At 41.6% G+C, this 21943-nt stretch overlaps 1 protein-coding gene across 1 annotated transcript in view; it reads left to right on the forward strand.

Moving 5' to 3' along the window:
* LOC133606145 (proton myo-inositol cotransporter-like) overlaps nucleotides 1–21943 on the forward strand; it is a 184379-nt gene that overhangs the window by 68553 nt on the left and 93883 nt on the right. The window contains exon 4 of the mRNA XM_061959751.1: nucleotides 7841–8049. Coding sequence (XP_061815735.1) covers nucleotides 7841–8049 — 209 coding nt within the window. The remainder of the gene's footprint in view (nucleotides 1–7840; nucleotides 8050–21943) is intronic.

Genomic DNA, 21943 nt, shown 5'->3' on the forward strand with positions numbered 1-21943 from the left:
GAGGGCACTTTAGCACGTATCTTGGCTCTTAGAAGGCACTTTAGCCCATATCTTGGCTCTCAGAGGGCACTTTAGCACGTATCTTGTCTCTTAGAGGGCACTTTCGCACGTATCTTGTCTCTTAGAGGGCACTTTAGCACGTATCTTGGCTCTTAGAGGGCACTTTAGCACATATCTTGTCTCTTAGAGGGCACTTTAGCATGTATCTTGGCTCTTAGAGGGCACTTTAGCACGTATCTTGGCTCTTAGAGGGCACTTTAGCACGTATCTTGGCTCTTAGAAGGCACTTTAGCACATATCTTGGCTCTCAGAGGGCACTTTAGCACGTATCTTGTCTCTTAGAGGGCACTTTCGCACGTATCTTGTCTCTTAGAGGGCACTTTAGCACGTATCTTGGCTCTTAGAGGGCACTTTAGCACATATCTTGTCTCTTAGAGGGCACTTTAGCACGTATCTTGGCTATGAGAGGGCACTTTAGCACGTATCTTGGCTCTTAGAGGGCACTTTAGCACATATCTTGTGTCTTAGAGGGCACTTTAGTTAGCATTTTGGCTCCTAATAGAGCACTTTAGCAGGTGTTTTGGCTCCCGGGAGGGCACTTTAGCACATATTTTAGCTCCTAGAGGGCACTTTAGCAAGCGTTTCGACTCCTAAAAGGGGAATTAATTAAGTGTTTTGACTCCCGGGAGGGCACTTGAGCATTTATTTATGTATCTTGGCTCTTATTGGGCACTTTAGCACATATCTTGGCTCTCAGAGGGCACTTTAGCACGTATCTTGTCTCTTAGAGGGCACTTTCGCACGTATCTTGTCTCTTAGAGGGCACTTTAGCACGTATCTTGGCTCTTAGAGGGCACTTTAGCACATATCTTGTCTCTTAGAGGGCACTTTAGCACGTATCTTGGCTCTTAGAGGGCACTTTAGCACGTATCTTGGCTCTTAGAGGGCACTTTAGCACGTATCTTGGTTATGAGAGGGCACTTTAGCATGTATCTTGGCTCTTAGAGGGCACTTTAGCACATATCTTGTGTCTTAGAGGGCACTTTAGTTAGCATTTTGGCTCCTAATGGAGCACTTTAGCAGGCGTTTTGGCTCCCGGGAGGGCACTTTAGCACATATTTTAGCCCCTAGAGGGCACTTTAGCAAGCGTTTCGACTCCTAAAAGGGGAATTAATTAAGTGTTTTGACTCCCGGGAGTGCACTTGAGCATTTATTTATGTATCTTGGCTCTTATTGGGCACTTTAGCACATATCTTGCCTCTTAGAGGGCACTTTAGCTAGCATTTTGGCTCCTAAGAGAGCACTTTTGCAGATGTTTTGGCCCCAAGGAGGGTACATTGGCACATATTTGAGCTCCTAGAGGGCACTTTAACAAGCGTTTTGACTCCTAAAAGGTGACTTTATTAAGTGTTTTGGCTCCCGGGAGGGCACTTTAGCACGTATCTTGGCTCTTAGAGGGCACTTTAGCAAGCGTTTCGACTCCTAAAAGGGGGATTAATTAAGTGTTTTGGCTCCCGAGAGGGCACTTTAGCACATATCTTGCCTCTTAGAGGGCACTTTAGTTAGCATTTTGGCTCCTAAGAGAGCACTTTAGCAGACGTTTTGGCTCCCAGGAGCACATATTTTAGCTCCTAGAGGGCACTTTAGCAAGCGTTTCGACTCCTGAAAGGGGAATTAATTAAGTGTTTTTACTCCCGGGAGGGCACTTTAGCACGTATCTTGCCTCTTAGAGGGCACTTTAGTTAGCATTTTGGCTCCTAAGAGAGCACTTTAGCAGACGTTTTGGCTCCCAGGAGGGTACTTTAGCACATATTTTAGCTCCTAGAGGGCACTTTAGCAAGCGTTTCGACTCCTGAAAGGGGAATTAATTAAGTGTTTTTACTCCCGGGAGGGCACTTTAGCACGTATCTTGCCTCTTAGAGGGCACTTTAGTTAGCATTTTGGCTCCTAAGAGAGCACTTTAGCAGACCTTTTGGCTCTCAGGAGGGTACTTTAGCACATATTTTAGCTCCTATAGGGCACTTTGGCAAGCGTTTTCTCTCCAAAAAAGGTGAGTTTATTGAGTGTTTTGGCTCCCGGGATGGCACTTTAGCACATATTTTAGCTCCTAGAGGGCACTTTAGTAAGCGTTTCGACTCCTAAAAGGGGAATTAATTAAGTGTTTTGACTCCCGAGAGGGCACTTTAGCACGTATCTTGGCTCTTAGAGGGAACTTTAGCAAATATCTTGCCTCTTAGAGGGCACTTTAGCTAGTATTTTGGCTCCTAAGAGAGCACTTTAGCAGGCGTTTTGGCTCCCAGGAGGGTACTTTAGCACATATTTGAGCTCCTATAGGGCACTTTGGCAAGCGTTTTCACTCCAAACAAGGTGAGTTTATTGAGTGTTTTGGCTCCCGGGATGGCACTTTAGCACATATTTTAGCTCCTAGAGGGCACTTTAGTAAGCGTTTCGACTCCTAAAAGGGGAATTAATTAAGTGTTTTGATTCCCGAGAGGGCACTTTAGCACGTATCTTGGCTCTTAGAGGGAACTTTAGCACATATCTTGCCTCTTAGAGGGCACTTTAGCTAGTATTTTGGCTCCTAAGAGAGCACTTTAGCAGACGTTTTGGCTCTCAGGAGGGTACTTTAGCACATATTTGAGCTCCTATAGGGCACTTTGGCAAGCGTTTTCACTCCAAAAAAGGTGAGTTTATTGAGTGTTTTGGCTCCCGGGATGGCACTTTAGCACATATTTTAGCTCCTAGAGGGCACTTTAGTAAGCGTTTCGACTCCTAAAAGGGGAATTAATTAAGTGTTTTGATTCCCGAGAGGGCACTTTAGCACGTATCTTGGCTCTTAGAGGGAACTTTAGCACATATCTTGCCTCTTAGAGGGCACTTTAGTTAGTATTTTGGCTCCTAAGAGAGCACTTTAGCAGACGTTTTGGCTCTCAGGAGGGTACTTTAGCACATATTTTAGCTCCTATAGGGCACTTTGGCAAGCGTTTTCACTCCAAAAAAGGTGAGTTTATTGAGTGTTTTGGCTCCCGGGATGGCACTTTAGCACATATTTTAGCTCCTAGAGGGCACTTTAGTAAGCGTTTCGACTCCTAAAAGGGGAATTAATTAAGTGTTTTGACTCCCGAGAGGGCACTTTAGCACGTATCTTGGCTCTTAGAGGGAACTTTAGCACATATCATGCCTCTTAGAGGGCACTTTAGCTAGTATTTTGGCTCCTAAGAGAGCACTTTAGCAGGCGGTTTGGCTCCCAGGAGGCTACTTTGGCACATATTTTAGCTCCTAGAAGGCGCTTTAGCAAGCGTTTTGACTCCTAAAAGGTGACTTTATTAAGTGTTTTGGCCCCCAGGAGGGCACTTTAGCACATATTTTAGCTCCTACAGGGCACCTCAGCAAGTGTTTTAAATGATAAATGATAAATGGGCTGTACTTGTATAGCGCTTTTCTACCTTTAAGGTACTCAAAGCGCTTTGACACTACTTCCACATTTACCCATTCACACACACATTCACACACTGATGGAGGGAGCTGCCATGCAAGGCGCTAACCAGCACCCATCAGGAGCAAGGGTGAAGTGTCTTGCTCAGGACACAACGGACATGACGAGGTTGGTACTAGGTGGGGATTGAACCAGGGACCCTCGGGTTGCGCACGGCCACTCTTCCACTGCGCCACGCCGTCCCCCGGGAGGTCACTTTAGCACGTATCTTGGCTCTTAGAGGGCACTTTAGCACATATCTTGCTTTAGCTAGTATTTTGGCTCCTAAGAGAGCACTTTAGCAGGCGTTTTGGCTCCCAGGAGGGTACTTTGGCACATATTTGAGCTCCTAGAGGGCACTTTAGCACATTTTTTAGATCCTCGGGGGCACTTTAGCTAGCATTTTGGCTCCTAAGAGAGTACTTTAGCAGGTGTTTTGGCTCACAGGCGGGCTCCTTAGCACATATTTTGGCTCCCAAGAGGGCACTTTTACATGTATTTTGGCTCCCAAGAGAGCATTTTAGCACACATGTTGACTCCCAAAAGGGGACTTTGTTTGATTTACTGTGTGTTTTGTTAAATTATATAACTCATTCTAGTAAGGCAGGGGTGTCAAAACTTTTTTCCATTTAGAGCCGCACACTGAAAAATCAAAACATGCCATTTTGATATTTTTCATTTTCAAAACCAATACAATATATAGATTTGGAGACCCCGATGTGTCTGCCATAAAAATGTTAAAAAAAACAACCCCTATATATATTTTTTCTTTCAAGGCTTAAATCTCTACAAACAAAGTTTTCTTTGACAAAAGAGGAATTATAAAACAAATATAAAAAAAAACTAAAACATGAACAAATATTAAAAACGTATAATCAACAGATCTAAAGTTGAAAATAATATGTATTGATATAAGAATTATTTTGATCACTTTTATGATTTTGGATCACAAACACCTTTAGTCAGATTTTTTTTAAACTGTCATTGTATAGGTATATACATGTCAATAATTCATAACAACATTGTTTTTGAGTCAGTATTATTATTTATTTTTTAATGCCTCCTTTAAAAAAAACAGCAACATTGCAAGTTTTTTCTCGATAGATTTCATCCGTTTACTCTTATATTCCACTATTTAATGTTTTTTTTTTTTCTTTGGTCATAGTGTTTTTAGAATGTGCCGCAAGCCTTTGAAAAATTAGCTGCGGACACTTTTTCAGTAAGACCTCCTTTCCCCCTTCACCATCCTCCTGCACACTCCAAGCAGCCCCTCTCTCAGAACATACTGATTGTGCGCTTAAGTGGATGCAATTAAAGAGCCATTTTCCTCTCTGTGTGACAGTGTAGTGCAGTGATCCTCAACAGGCGGTCCGCGGTCCATGTCTGGACCCAGCGACGTGTCCGTCCGGACCCAGCACGAATTATAGTAAAAAAAAAAAAAAAATGTTTTTTTTAATTATTATAATTATAATTATTATAAAAAATATAATAATTGTATTTATCTGTGAGTTATCGCTAGCGCAAGTCAACGTTTTTTGTTGTTTTTAGTCAAATATCTCCACGTTTCGTTTACACTTCTCGTGTCTCACTCACTCCGTCTCTCTCTCTCTCTCTCTCTCTCTCTCTCTCTCTCCCAGAGAGAGACGGAGTGAGAGCGAGAGAACGCCACTCTGATTGGCTAATTCCGGGGTATGGGTTGTCATCTCTTTCACAACGACGCGCTGATAGGCTGTTACCACCTGGGTCATGTGCACAGTGCATGGAACCTTTCGCTGCAGGCACACAGTTGTCTCGTATCGCTACTTCGCTAACTGTTCACTTGTCAGTCACTGAATGTGAATCAAATCACAATGGCATGCTCCAAGTTGGCTCAGGCTGGTAAAAGAAAGGTGGACAGGGAAAACCGACGTTTCAAGGAAGAATGGACAGAGCAATATGTTTTCATCCTACCTACTGCAAGTACCAGACCAATGTGTCTACTATGCAACAGTACTGTTGCTCTGGTGAAAAGTGAAAATCTGAAACGTCACTATCTGAAAGAGCACCGCGAATTTGAAGAGACATTTCCTCATGATTCAGAGCTAAGAAAAAAAGAAATCACGAGGCTGAAAAAGCCATATGAAACATCAAGCAAGATTTTTGTTAAATCTATGACACAACAACAAATAACAACAGAGCAGTAACGTGCGGTGAGGTTGATGGCTGGTGAGGCACTGACTTCAACACAGTCAGATTTACAAACATATGAACCCTAAAGAGTATCTTATTCACCATTTGATTGGCAGCAGTTAACGGGTTATGTTTAAAAGCTCATACCAGCATTCTTCCCTGCTTGGCACTCAGCATCAAGGGTTGGAATTGGGGGTTAAATCACCAAAAATGATTCCCGGGCGCAGCGCCGCTGCTGCCCACTGCTCCCCTCACCTCCCAGGGGGTGATCAAGGGATGGGTCAAATGCAGAGGACACATTTTTTCAAAGTTCTTATTTATTTTTGTTTCAAAGAAAATATTTCATGTATTTTATTGGATATTTATTTTATTTTTGTTAATTTTAAGAAAATGTTAAACTACCTACCTCCTGCTATTATATAAGCTTGACCGATAATAAACGGACCCAGCCTGTTTCAAAAAAACATTTGTGGACCTTCAAGATTTGTACTTGAGGACCCCTGGTCTAGACACTGTAAATTGCCATATATGCCGCCCAATGTGCAGTTTTTGCCTCATCCGTCACTTAGAGTGAGCGAAGAATGGCGTTTCCTCGATGTGAAGTCCGAAAGAGAAAGACATGATACAGTATTATCTGCTTACAGACGCTACACTGCAGCTATTCCTGGATTATTCAACTAATCCCACTCTTTAAAGGGGAACATTATCACAATCTCAGAATTGTTAAAACCATTAAAAATCAGTTCCCAGAGGCTTATTATATTTTTCGAAGTTTTTTTCAAAATTTTACCCATTACGCAATATCCCTAAAAAAAGCTTCAAAGTGCCTGATTTTAACCATCGTTATATACACCCGTCCATTTTCCTGTGACGTCACATAGTGAAGCCAACACAAACAAACATGGCGGAAAGAACAGCAAGCTATAGCGACATTAGCTCGGATTCAGACTCGGATTTCAGCGGCTTAAGCGATTCAACAGATTACGCATGTATTGAAACGGATGGTTGTAGTGTGGAGGCAGGTAGCGAAAACGAAATTGAAGAAGAAACTGAAGCTATTGAGCCATATCGGTTTGAACCGTATGCAAGCGAAACCGACGAAAACGACACGACAGCCAGCAACACGGGAGAAAGCGAGGACGAATTCGGCGATCGCCTTCTAACCAACGATTGGTATGTGTTTGTTTGGCATTAAAGGAAACTAACAACTATGAACTAGGTTTACAGCATATGAAATACATTTGGCAACAACATGCACTTTGAGAGTGCAGACAGCCCAATTTTCATCAATTAATATATTCTGTAGACATACCCTCATGTCAGCAGGCCAGGGAAGCTAGGGTCGATATTCTTCTCTTGACGGTGTGAGTCAAGACATCCAGGGGGTTTAGCTCACTCGTCTGCGGGAACAAACTGCCGCCATTGCTTGCCGTGCTACCGAGGTCCTTTGTCCCTGAATTGCTCACACACTCCGGCAGATTCAATGGGGGTCTGGCGGCAGATTTCTTTGACTTTATCGTTGGAAATGCATCTGCTTTGAGTGTCGCAGGATATCCACACATTCTTGCCATCTCTGTCGTAGCATAGCTTTCGTCGGTAAAGTGTGCGGAACAAACGTCCAATTTCTTGCCACTTTCGCATCTTTGGGCCACTGGTGCAACTTGAATCCGTCCCTGTTCGTGTTGTTACACCCTCCGACAACACACCGACGAGGCATGATGTCTCCAAGGTACGGAAAACAGTCGAAAAAACGGAAAATAACAGAGCTGATTTGACTCGGTGTTTGAGAAAATGGCGGATTGCTTCTCGATGTGACGCCACGTTGTGACGTCATCGCTCCGAGAGCGAATATTAGAAAGGCGTTTAATTCGCCAAAATTCACCCATTTAGAGTTCGGATATCGGTTAAAAAAATATATGGTCTTTTTTCTGCAACATCAAGGTATATATTGACGCTTACATAGGTCTGGTGATAATGTTCCCCTTTAATGATCAAGTCACACACATGATTTTCACAAGAATGAGGCCAAAATTCATCCACTGATGTTATAGAATGTATTAAAATGTATATTGTAATATGATGCAGGTTCAATTACAGGCAGAAGGATTTAAATTAAGCCTTGACATTTCTCTTAATGGCTCCTTAAAGTAACAGCCTATCAAAAAGAAATATCTCTCCCCTCCTCCGCCTCCCCAGGTACATGCTGGGCCTGTCGGTGGCGCCCGCTGTTCTCCAGTTTGTGGGATTCCTCTTCTTGCCCGAGAGCCCTCGCTGGCTGATCCAGCGCGGGCTGACCCAGAAGGCCCGCCGAGTGCTCAGCCAGATCCGGGGCAACCAGAACATCGACGAGGAGTACGACAGCATCAAGAACAGCATCGAGGAGGAGGAGAAGGACGGCGGAGGAGGTGAGAGCGAGGGCCGGGCTAAACGTTGATAAAACATTTGACATGTGTGTGTGTGTGTGTGTGTGTGTGTGTGTGTGTGTGTGTGTGTGTATTGTTGAAGCGTACGTATGCACTAGAGATGCGCGGTTTGCGGGCACAACCGCGGAGTCCGCGGATTATCCGCGGATCGGGCGGATGAAATTAAAAAAATTAGATTTTATCCGCGGGTCGGGTCGGGCGGTCGAAATTTAAAAAAAAAAGATTTTGAATAGATTCAGGCGGGTGGTAGTTAAACCAATTGGGAAATATATATACATAGTTAAATGTTGTTACCCACATACGAAAAACGAGCAGGCACCTGCAGCATATGCCACAACAGAAGAAAAAAAAAAAGAAGAGATGGACACTTTTACGGAGCGGAGAAGGGACGCCTCGCCGGGGTCCGGGACCGAGGCCCCTTCCCCTGAGAGGGCCCCACCAGGAGCCGTAGCTGAGGCGATCCGCGAGAACGGCCCGACGCACGTCCAGGGTCACCACCGCGCCCACCGCACCGACACCCCGCCTCGTCCGCCTTCGCCGCGGCCGGCGTCACGCGCAGCAGGTAAGCAGCTTACCTGCCCGCCACCCCCGTGGCCGGGGGCTCGTAACAGGGGTCACTCCGCGCGCTCCGCCCGCGCAGCTTACCTGCCCGCCACCCCTGTTGCCGGGGGCGCGTAACAGGGGTCACTCCGCGCGCAGTGCGCTCACGAAAGGGGTGGGGCTCACCCTGGTTGATATAGACAGCAGGACGGTGGCCATGGAAGTCGGAACCCGCTAAGGAGTGTGTAACAACCCACCTGCCGAATCAACTAGCCCTGAAAATGGATGGCGCTGGAGCGTCGGGCCCATACCCGGCCGTCGCCGGCAGCGAGACGAGCTTGGAGGTGCGCTCAGCGCGGCTCCCATATGATTGCGCACTGGTGTGCGTCTGGGCCGTGACAGCGTGGCACGCGAATGTCTGTGCTGCATTGGATCAGTCTCCTTTCTTTAACAGGTAAAAGCTTTATAACCTCACTAATGCCTTGCATCGTCTATATTAGATATATAACAACGGGCGGGTGCGGGCGGATGCGGTTCTGATTAAATGTTACATCGGGTGGATGGCGGATGGTTGACGACTTTCTGATGCGGTTGCGGATGAAATAATTGCCTATCCGCACATCTCTAGTATGCACGCAACACATGTTGGCTCCTGTGCCATCAAACACTTCCTCTTGTCACGGCAAAGGCAGCGAGGCTTGCAGGCTAATACATGCTAATTTGCACAATATTGTCGCGTCTAAATTGCAAAGAAGTGTGTAGAACAGAGGTGTCAAACGTATGGCACTGGTACGGCCCGCGAACAGGCTTAATCCGGCCCCCGGCCCGCAAGATGGATTCAAGTATAAAATTAGCTGCAATTTTTTTACTGAAAGAAACTGCTGTTCTAAACGTGTCCACTGGATGTCGCACTAGCAATTGAAGTCCAGCCCACGTCACGCATGACAGTGTTTAAAGATGACGTGTTAGCTGACTTTAAGCGCTTTCTGGATTGGCTGCAATCAGCACAGGTGCCAGCAATCAGCTGCTCCTGTTGTGGCTGGCAGCAGATGGCGGCAGACTGATGCAGTATCGATGCTGTACTTTCTTTAATTGTAAATGATCACCTCTGTGTTGGAACCGAAGACTTCGCTTTACAGAAAAGCTTTTAGTCAATGGACTTCTTAACCTTTTTTAGCCATTTTGTTTGTATCCTCTTCAATTATGTTGCCCCTGTTGTTTTTATTTAATTGTCTTAATTCACCTGTGTTTTGTACAGCACTTTGTGATTTTTATCTGTGAAAAGCGCTTTATAAATAAAATGTACTTACCGTATTTTTCAGACTATAAGTCGCAGTTGTTTTCATAGTTTGACCGGGCTCCAGTGCGATTTATATATGTTTTTTTCCTTCTTTATTATGCATTTTCGGCAGGTGCGACTTATACTACGGTGCGACTTATACTCCGAAAAATACTTACTTACTTACTTATTCCGTTAGCTTAGCAGCTAGATAGCTAAGCCTATCTGTGATGTGCGAGCTAACCAGGCGTGACTATTCACGTTACGTCTAGTTTGAGGATCGTTTTATTGTATTCTTTCAAAAAGAAAACGGTAAAAAAATAAGCATTTCTAACGCAATGTCGGATATAATGCGATCTGTATTTTATAGACCACAATGACCGCGTGATATCGAACTTTGAGTATATCCAATTATCAGGGTGCAGTGTTCGTAATCGTTTGTAACGTCACTACTTTTAATATTAACGAGTAATCTAATTAATTACTTTTAGGTCCGTTACAATGCCGTTAGCGATTGCTTGATGTAACGTGGCACACTACTTTTGATGTGGTTTTATGTCAACAACAAGACAGCGTCATACGTGCAGCACTAAAATGAACTTGATATCAAATATCATCTGGACTGTAAATCTGTACTGTAAAGTTCAAATTTGAATGACAATAAAAATGAAGTCTAAGTCTAAATAGGAAGAGGCAACATCCCACTGTGACACAGCAGACAACAACATACGCACACAGTGGGAATATTGAGCAACAAATTGCATATGCTCCTTCTTGACTGCACTTAAATGTAGAATATATGTATAATATATTTATATTATTCACATGTGAATAATGCTGTATAGTATTTATTGTCTATTGTGAGCGAACTGTGGTGCTGAATTTCCCCCTAGGATCAATAAAGTACTTCCTATTCTATTCAAATTAACGATTGAAGTGACAAACTTGACATCCAAACAATACCCCGTTTGTTGACAAGAAGACATGACAGCCATCGAAGCACATTCAATCTCTTTATTAACCAGAGGTAACACAATACGGTGGAAAGATTCAAAAGAGCTGGCTAACTGCACTGCTAACTGCTAAAGCAAACAAACACAGCTCCGTTAAAACGCTCGATGACGTCACACTTCACTAAGCAACAGGCCCCGCCGTTTAAAAGCACACACACACAAAAACACACAGACATACAAACACACAGTGCGCTCTCATTTGCGACGTCTCTTAAATGCATATGTCAGATATTTGAAGTTGTTTTTCAAAGTAACGTATGAATTACTTTCCCGAGTAATTAACAGAGGTGGGTAGAGTAGCCAGAAATTGTACTCAAGTAAGAGTACTGTTACTTTAGAGATTTATTACTCAAGTAAAAGTAAGGAGTAGTCACCCAAATATTTACTTGAGTAAAAGTAAAAAGTATGTTGTGAAAAAACTACTCAAGTACTGAGTAACTGATGAGTAACATACACACTCATATCATACATATATATATATATATATATATATATATATATATATATATATATATATATACAGTATATAATTTATAAGTATTTATTTTGCTGTTTTTGTTTACATGTTAAAGGTGTTTTAATGAATATACATGCATGTTTAACATATAGATTCCTTTCTTTAATGAAGACTAGAATATAAGTTGGTGTATTACCTGATTCTGATGACTTGCGTTGATTGTAATCAGACAGTCGTGATGATAACGTCCACGTTTTCAAATGGAGGAGAAGAAAAGTTCCTCCTTTCTGTCTAATACCACATGAAAGTGGTGGGTTTTTGGCATCCTATTTGTCCAGCTTCCATATTCGTTTTTATACACTTTACAAGAAATATATTGGTGTCAAACTCCGTAGCTTGCTAGCTTGTTTACGCTGGCTTTCGGAGACTCTTGTTTTCAAAGCGCAGGCGCGATGGCGCGGCACTTTTATTGTGAAGACAGGAACGTCCTCATGTGCGGTCAGTATTGAGGCTTTTGACGGTACGGTTGAAATAAAACAAGTATCTTTTTTCCTTCACACTTTTGATTGATTGATTGGAACTTTTATTATTAGATTGCACAGTACAGTACACATTCCGTACAATTGACCACTAAATGGTAACACCCCAATAAGTTTTTCAACTTGTTTAAGTCCGGTCATGTGACCACCTGGCTCTGTTTGATTGGTCCAACGTCACCGGTGACTGCATCTGATTGGTGGAACGAAGTGAAACGTCACCAGTAAGGCAGGCACTTTGAAGGTCTGTCTGACAGACCAAAACAAAGAAAGCGTGCATTAACAGATCGATAAAAATTAGTAGCGAGTAGCGAGCTGAATGTAGATAAAAGTAGCGGAGTAAAAGTAGCGTTCCTTCTCTATAAATATACTTAAGTAAAAGTAAAAGTATGTTGCATTAAAACTACTCTTAGAAGTACAATTTATCCCAAAAGTTACTCAAGTCGATGTAACGGAGTAAATGTAGCGCGTTACTACCCACCTCTGGTAATTAATGACATTTATCAAAGAGTGACTCCTTTAGTAATTCAATTACTATTTTGGTAAAGTAACGAGTAACCATAATGAATGACTTTTTGAAAGTAATTTTCAGAACATTGTCAGCGTGTGTGTTATTGTGCTGGCAGTGGTTTAGAGCTATTAACCACTGACGTGACACAGAATGAATGGATTCACAGTGAGCAGTAATCCGCCTTTTTGACGTTTCCCTAAGTGTGTCATTGAGGGACATGAACACAGCTATCGGCGCTGTGACCAGTCGCCAAAGAGAGGCGTGGGGGTGGAGGGGGGGGGGATCACTTTCATCCAGTATCTAATCAACCTTGACAAGTGAGAACACCGCGTGTCTGGCAGGAGTGCCATCCAAACATCCCCTTGGGGCCCGCGTGGCCTGCAGTGAAGAGGAACCTTCATCACACTCGTGCACACACGGGCTGCACACCCACAGTGTGCTCAGCTGTTTCATTTCAGCGTCTCTTCTTGCAATTTGCATCCTCTCGGTTAGCCGTGGTGTTGGAACATTTCAAACAGGATACAGTTGGCCAGTTTTCATGCGACACATTTAACATTTGCATTTTCAAAACGAAACACTATGCATTGTGTCTCCCATTGTTTGGTTTTTGCCTCGTAGTTTAGTGCAGGGCGTAATATCCAGACTACAGAGCGCACCGGTTTATAACATTTTAGGGAAAAAAACTGTTTGTTCATATAATAGTTGCCCCTAGCAGCAGATACTGTATATATCAGAGGTGCTCACACTTTTTCTGCAGGCGAGCTACTTTTCAATTGATCAAGTCGTGGGGATCTACCTCATTCATATATATAATTTATATTTACTTATTTATGAAATATTTGTTTTTGTTAACAAGTTAAAGGTGTTTAATGATAATGCAAGCATGTTTAACACATGTAGTTAATATTGTTAAAAAATTAAAGGTGTTTAATGATAATACAAGTATGTTTAATACATATAGTTAATATTGTTAACAAGTTAAAGGTGTTTAAAGATAATGCAAGCATATTTAACACATATAGTTAATATTGTTAAAAAATTAAAGGTGTTTAATGATAATACAAGTATGTTTAATAAATATAGTTAATATTGTTAACAAGTTAAAGGTGTTTAAAGATAATACAAGTATGTTTAATACATATAGTTAATATTGTTAACAAGTTAAAGGTGTTTAAAGATAATGCAAGCATATTTAACACATATAGTTAATATTGTTAAAAAATTAAAGGTGTTTAATGATAATACAAGTATGTTTAATAAATATAGTTAATATTGTTAACAAGTTAAAGGTGTTTAAAGATAATACAAGTATGTTTAATACATATAGTTAATATTGTTAACAAGTTAAAGGTGTTTAAAGATAATGCAAGCATATTTAACACATATAGTTAATATTGTTAAAAAATTAAAGGTGTTTAATGATAATACAAGTATGTTTAATAAATATAGTTAATATTGTTAACAAGTTAAAGGTGTTTAAAGATAATGCAAGCATGTTTAACACATATAGTTAATATTGTTAACAAGTTAAAGGTGTTTAATGATAATACAAGCATGTTTAACACATATAGTTAATATTGTTAACAAGTTAAAGGTGTTTAATGATAATACAAGAATGTTTAACACATATAGTTAATATTGTTAACAAGTTAAAGGTGTTTAAAGATAACACAAGCATGTTTAACACATATAGTTAATATTGTTAACAAGTTAAAGGTGTTTAATGATAATACAAGCATGTTTAACACATATAGATTCCTTTCTTTCATGAAGACAAGAATATAAGTTGGTGTATTACCTGATTCTGATGACTTGCATTGATGGTGCTGATAATGTCCGCATTTTCGAATGGAGGAGAAAAAAAGTCCTCCTTTCTGTCCAATACCACATGAAAGTGGTTGGTTTTTGGCATCTTATTTGTCCAGCTTCCGTACTCCTTTGTATACACTTTACAAGAAATACATTGTCGGCAAACTCTGTAGCTTGCTAGCTTGTGCACGCCAGCTTTCTGAGACTCTTATTTTGTTAGCACAACTGTGCAACTGTGCAGTCGGTCTTTGGAGTTTTGACGACAGGTACGGTGCCAGAGTCTGTTGAAATAAAGTGTTTCTCGCCTTCTAGTCGGTAATTTTAATGAGCTGGCAGCAGCCAGCGTCATCTCAGAAGACCCTCGGGTGCCGTGAATGTCAATCAAGTGACGAAAGTGACGTCATAGTGAAGATTTATGATCGCTCATTTTTAGGACTATTTTTTAATGCCTGGCTGGTGATCGACTGACACAACTTCCGAGATCGACCGGTAGCTCGCGATCGACGTAATGAGCACCCCTGGTATATATGATGTGAAATTAGTTATTTGCACAGAAAGATTTTGCAAATGTTTATCTACATACCTTAATTGTTTCCAAACGGTGCCTGTAACACGGCAGAAAAACGGCTGATCAAGCAAAACAGAAGTTATCGTCATGGGCCCACTAGCTGCGGAGGCTAATCAGCTAAACAGACTCAATGACTCCACGGTGATGTTTTGGTGAGTTTACTGAGGAATTTGTGAAACTGAAACAATACACAAGAATGCCCATGTAAGTTAATAATACCAACACAGATAATCGTAAAACGTGTTAGCATATTAGCTAATGCTAACGATGCTAGCTTCATTACATTACGATAGCACGTACAAATATGCATGAAAACACTCCTACAGATATCACACATGGGACGGTTTAGTAAGGTTGAATTGTTTTGGTTATATTGTAAAACTCGGAGTGATGAATGGAGAAACCATACAAGTAGGAACGCTATGGACGTCTAGGAGACTTAACCGCAATTCTACTTCCGGTTGAAAGCACTAAATGGAAGGACACTGCAGCACCTGCACCATAACACAAACTATAACACACCCATTAGTGTGTTTGTTTGTTTTTTGTTGCTATTGTGTCATGGCTGTCAGCAAAGAAAATTAGCCGCACCACTTTATAAGCCGCAGGGTTCAAAACGTAGGAAAAAAGAAACGGCTTATAGTCCAGAATTTACGGTGGTATCGTTTGTCTAAAAATTGTCATAAAGACACCTCTGTATTTATTACATTGTATACTTTTTTAACTAAGAAACAATTTAAAGTGCATCAATTTGCCTGAAATAGCAAAAATAAATCCCTATTTGAACTATGAACATTTTCTGACCTCTGTTTGATACTGAAAAATAACATTAAATCAACTCAATAGATAATAATAAATCCAAACTGATCAGCAACAATAACTCGGGAGCACAATATGTAAAACAATTTAACCTACAAAACAAAAAACGAATGCAACAATTTGTGGTGTTTATTTTATTTTTTTTCATTCATCCAAATGGGGAAGTCAAGATGAATGCCTGTTTGAGAAGCACTGGTTTAGTGTGTGATGTCTACTTAAGTCATACTTGCCAACCTTGAGACCTCCGATTTCGGGAGGTGAGGGTGGGTCGGGGGCGTGGTTGGGGGCGTGGTTAAGAGGGGAGGAGTATATTTACAGCTAGAATTCACCAAGTCAAGTATTTCATATATATATATAAGAAATACTTGACTTTCAGTGAATTGTAGCTATAAATATATATTTATTTTATTATATATATATATATATATGTATATATATATATATATAAGAGAAATACTTGAATTTCAGTGTTCATTTATTTACACACACACATACACACACACAACACTCATCTACTCATTGTTGAGTTAAGGGTTGAATTGTCCATCCTTGTTCTATTCTCTGTCACTATTTTTCTAACCATGCTGAACACCCTCTCCTCTGATGATGCATTCTGCTTCGTCTCCTTGTTGAGTGCGCAGTTGTGCACTGCACTCTCTAAAAGCCCTAGATGTTCATATGCATGTACAGTAGATGGCAGTATTGTCCTGTTTGAGAGTGTCACAACATTGCTGTTTACGGCAGACGAACTGCTTTACGGTAGACGAAAACGTGACTGCTGTTGTTGTGTGTTGTTGCCGCGCTGGGAGGACGTTAATGAAACTGCCTAACAATAAACCCACATAAGAAACCAAGAACTCGCCCTCCATCATTCTACAGTTATAACGTGATTGGGTAGGCACGCTGTTTATATTGTGGGAAAGCGGACTCGGGTCCACATGGAGCTGGAGGGGGCGTGAATTCCGGGAGATTTTCGGGAGAAAATTTGTCCCGGGAGGTTTTCGGGAGAGGCGCTGAATTTCGGTAGTCTCCCGGAAAATCCGGGAGGGTTGGCAAGTATGACTTAAGTAAAGCAAATAAGTACATTCATTCCTGCGGTGCTGTTTTTGGATGTGCACTAATTGGAGGTTTGAAATTGATCCTACTTTGTGTGCTTCAGCTTCCCACTTTAGAAGGAATGGCTTACCTCAACCCCACAGTTAGTTAATTATTGATTTTTAATGATACAATATTTCGCGAGTGTAGATGCTCAACATGGTGCTAGTTTAATCTATATTTGCACTGGTACACACACTTGTATCACCTTCTTAATGGTGTGATGAATCAAGTGTGTGCTTCCCTATGCGGCTCTTCAGACTCATTAAAGGTCCTGTAATATAGCAGTTTTCAGGCATTGAAAAAAACACTAAATGTGTGACTCCAACCCTCAGCTCTCGGCCATACGGCTATTCCCTAGAGACTCCAACGAGAGGACAGCGCCGGGAAAACGCTGCCTTCCCTGTCTCTCATGGACACACACCTGTTGTTTGTTGACTTTTGTCGGACTGACCGGACGTGTTATCTTATAAGAACGTTATTGCCTGTGTCCTTGTTTCAACCGAGCTTCGTATTTTGCAGCACAATGTTCCGTGCTGTCTTAAACAAAAGCATGCCCTTGCACTTTGCCCCTACTATTTTGGGCTCGCCGTGGGCACGCAGCTCAAGGGGGCATGTCGAGTTATATCTGTGGTCCACACCTGTCTCCGGCGGAGTGCGTGATGTATCTAAGAAGCACTTTTGAGCACATTAGGCCAGATCTACTAAAGGTGTGCGTGTATTAGAGATGCGCGGTTTAATTTTATCCGCGGATCGGGCGGATGAAATTAAAAAAAATTAGATTTTATCCGCGGGTCGGGTCGGGTCGGGTCCGGCAATTGAAATAAAAAAAAATTAGATTTTAAATAGATTCAAGCGGGTGGCAGTTAAACCAATTCGGAAATATATATACATAGTTAAATGTTGTTACCCACATACGAAAAACGAGCAGGCACCTGCTGCATATGCCACAACAGAAGAAAAAAAAAGAAAAGAGATGGACACTTTTACGGAGCGGAGAAGGGACGCCTCGCCGGGGTCCGGGACCGAGGCCCCTTCCCCCGAGAGGGCCCCACCGGGAGCCGTAGCTGAGGCGATCCGCGAGAAGGGCCCGACGCACGTCCAGGGTCACTACCGCGCCCACCGCACCGACACCCCGCCTCGTCCGCCTTCGCCGCGGCCGGCGTCACGCGCAGCAGGTAAGCAGCTTACCTGCCCGCCACCCCCGTGGCCGGGGGCTCGTAACAGGGGTCACTCCGCGCGCTCCGCCCGCGCAGCTTACCTGCCCGCCACCCCTGTTGCCGGGGGCGCGTAACAGGGGTCACTCCGCGCGCAGTGCGCTCACGAAAGGGGTGGGGCTCACCCTGGTTGATATAGACAGCAGGACGGGGCCATGGAAGTCGGAACCCGCTAAGGAGTGTGTAACAACCCACCTGCCGAATCAACTAGCCCTGAAAATGGATGGCGCTGGAGCGTCGGGCACATACCCGGCCGTCGCCGGCAGCGAGACGCGCTTGGAGGTGCGCTCAGCGCGGCTCCCATATGATTACGCATTTTTAGAACACTTTGTATCACAGAGAAATAATCGTAACATTAAGGAGTGGGACACAGGACACAAATAGTTGAGTAGGCTCCAAGTTTTATTTTAAGATGTGTAGTGAAGCCTACTCAGTGCGGGTTGGGGCGCTATCATGCTAATGAAAAAAAAGCAGAACTTCAAAATGTCTCTTTTCTGAGCAGTGGAGCAAAAAAGTGAGGATAGATTTAAAAAAGAAAAATAACACATACATACAAACACATATACACATTCTGTACATATACATTCATTGTACAAACACATATACACATTCTGTACATATACATTCATTGTACAAACACATATACACATTCTGTACATATACAAGTACATATGCATACTTACACTCATGCACATAATCACGTTTCATCAAACATATATTAACGTTGTTGCCCGAGGGTAAACTGGGTGTAACACACGGCACACTGACAAAGCTTAACCTATTGTTACTATAACAATCTACAAGGTTAATGTAGGTTGCTTCTCTTTCTCCCCCTCCATTTTTCTGCATTCTGTCGTATCTCAAGTTATCATTACGTATATGTATTGTTGCATTTGAACAACTGTATTGTTGATAATAAAGGTAAAGTATTGGTAGTGTTCTTTATCAATAGCGCTATTTCTATTGGTATTTGTATTGATCCATTTGTAGTGTAATAATGCTCACTGTCATTTCTGTATTATTTTTTATTTTTCGCTAACTGCTTATTTGCTATTACTTTTACCATCATATTTGTACATGTCGTATTTGCTGATGTTGCTCTATTGTTGTTGTTGTTGTTGTTTTTGTCTCTCTGTCTAATCCCCCTCTTGTCCCCACAATTTCCCCCTCTGTCTTCTTTTTTTTCTCTTTCTATCCCCTCCTGCTCCGGCCCGGCTGCACTAAATGATAATATAAACACATTTAATAAAGCATACCTGCCAACTACTCCGGTTTTCCCGTAATTCATACGGTTTTCATCAACCTATTCCGGGTTACGGTTGCAGTGATAAAAAATACGGTTTTTCATTAATTAAAAAAAAAAAAAAGGGTGAAAACTACGCGAATTGCACCTTGTGCAGACAAGATTTTTCGATCGGACACGGAGGAATTAGCGATGTAAAAGACCACGTTGGGACAAAAAAACACAAGTCTAATGCCGTTGCTAGCGATACAAGTGGAAAACTTTCAACGTTTTTCGTCGCCCAAACAGATTCTTTGGATGTGATAAATGCCGAAGTTTTATTTATGGAGGCAATAATTGAGCATGGACTTCCAATCGCACTGGCTGATCACATGGGACAGTTAAATGTTTGTAATGCAACCTTTAAAAATCATTACGCGGTGATCGCGGTCCCAAAAATAAACTTTTCTTGCATGATAATGTCCAGAAAAACTCGCTTTATATTACTATAGAGTCCTTTTAACGAATGAGTTTGATGGTTTATCACAAACCTTAAATGAAAGAAGTCCTTTGTTCTCCTGCACCATGAATGCGCTTTGGCCTTGCTTCGTGTTTGGTGCGCAATCTTGTCGGCTGTATTTCACAGCACGTCTTTGACAACTTGAAGTGGCATAAAACATTTAAAACAAGTCCAAGTTGAAGAAATCTTGTTAAATGTTGACAGCATAACTACCAAAATACAGAAGTATGTCCTTAATATTTTTGCAGTGCTATTTCTGTTGAAAAGTTCAAATGATTACATTAGATGTGCCACTTTTCAAGTGTCTGATGGCTTAAATTAATTTTCATTAATTTTTCATATTTTGAATTCTTTTGAAAGGCTTACAAAAAAACTACATTTGAATTGTAATTCCATGCTATTGACAGGACTATTAATTTTAATGAAGTTAGCTTACCATGTTTACAGTATGATAATTGTGATAGAAATGTGAATTTGAGGCACAGAATATTTTTTACAATTGAACAAGGCAGTAGATTATACAAGCTTGGACAGAAAGTTAATAATGACACCAATTTTTTTTTAAATGGAATTGTTTAGTACTGTTTTACCATTTGTTTACTGTAAAACGTGTTTATACTGTTTATACTTTCAATTAACAAATTGAAGTCTTGTGAAACTGGCATTAACTGTCAAAATAATTTCAAACTATTGAAGTTAGCTTACAGAATAAACATGTCAATCAACCCATATGATTTTTGCTGTAATATTTTTGTTTTGAAAAGTCACTGTGACTGATAGAAAAGTGATGGTTTTAGCAACATTTTAACCTGTCTGAATGCTAATAATCATTTTGCGTCGGGGGGGCGAAGCCCTGAACCCTCCACCAGGACTTTGTCCTGGACCTACCGGGGCCTGCGGCCCTTGGACCCTGGCTACTAGGTTTTTCTGATTTCAAAAGTTGGCAGGTATGATAAAGTCAAATACAAATAAGGCAACAAGAGAAGTATCCTACACTTCTCTTTTGTAAAGTAAATCTGAACAGCCGATATGGGCATCTACATCAACTATATGATTTGCCTGAGAAGCTGGACAGGACACAAAACAAAACAAAACAAAAAAAAAATAAAAATAATAATAATAATATTCAGATTTATAAATTAGCTCCTGGGGCACGATATTGTCAGAACGTCCATTTTTCTTAATAGGGGACCTTTAGGGCTGCTTTGTGCGTCACCGTTGTGAAGATTCTTAAAGCTTTTCCTTTTGTTCAAATTATTCCGATGTGACAAACCTACTAAACCCTCTATTTATGAATACTGCGTGTGTGTGTGTGTGTGTGTGTGTATGTGTGTGTGTGTGTGTGTGTGTGTGTGTGTGTGTGTGTGTGTGTGTGTGTGTGTTCTCACCATGCCCCCATTGCTGGCATGTCCGTTACCATGGAGACAGCACTTTCCCTATCCCTTTTATCTCCTCTTTACCCCATACATAACAATGATTAAGGTGTGTATCAACCTGCCCATTCTTCCAACACACACACACACACACACACACACACACACACACACACACACACACACACACACACACACACACGCACACACGCTGAACATACAAAAGCCCTTTAGGTCAAGAATTTTATTATTTCGGAAGTGTTCTTTGAGAAATATTAGCTTCAGCAGGAGTTGTCTGCAGGCCCGGCCCTAACCAATCTGGCGCCCTAGGCAAGATTTTAGGTGGCGCCCCCCCACATCGGCAGTGAAGTGTATATACTCACAAGAACCGGAATAGCTTTGTCTTTGACCTTTTTTTTTTACTTACAACTATACCTAATATATAAAGGGGTGGAAAAGTGACTATTACCTGCAGGGCAAACATTAGCTAACCAGAAGGCAATAATGTAAACAAAAAACACCTGCTTAAGAGATCTAATACAAATGTCCCTGAGGAATGTAAGGTGGGAGTACTGTAATTACCTAACCTTACATTATTATTTTCCATAACAATTTAGCCCCCTCCACAATATTAACCCGACGTTAAAACAGAACTAGCTATTTATTGATTAGCAATTGCCGAATCATGTAACATTAGCTTAATGCTAAAAAGCCAGGTTACTATCACATTCTGTAACAGACAAATAATTTCATGTAGGCCAACGTTACCTACCTGCTACTTCTGACACACTTTTCTCGTTTCTCCTCCTCTTCTTTTCTCTTTTTTCTTCCCAGTTTTGGCCGTTTTGACATCTTGTGTTGATTTTTTGATGTGACCGGTGACGTCCAAAAAGAGTCATGATACGGGAAGGGAGGGG

Source organism: Nerophis lumbriciformis, linkage group LG05 (genome assembly GCF_033978685.3).
Source record: "Nerophis lumbriciformis linkage group LG05, RoL_Nlum_v2.1, whole genome shotgun sequence".
Lineage (NCBI taxonomy): Eukaryota > Metazoa > Chordata > Actinopteri > Syngnathiformes > Syngnathidae > Nerophis > Nerophis lumbriciformis.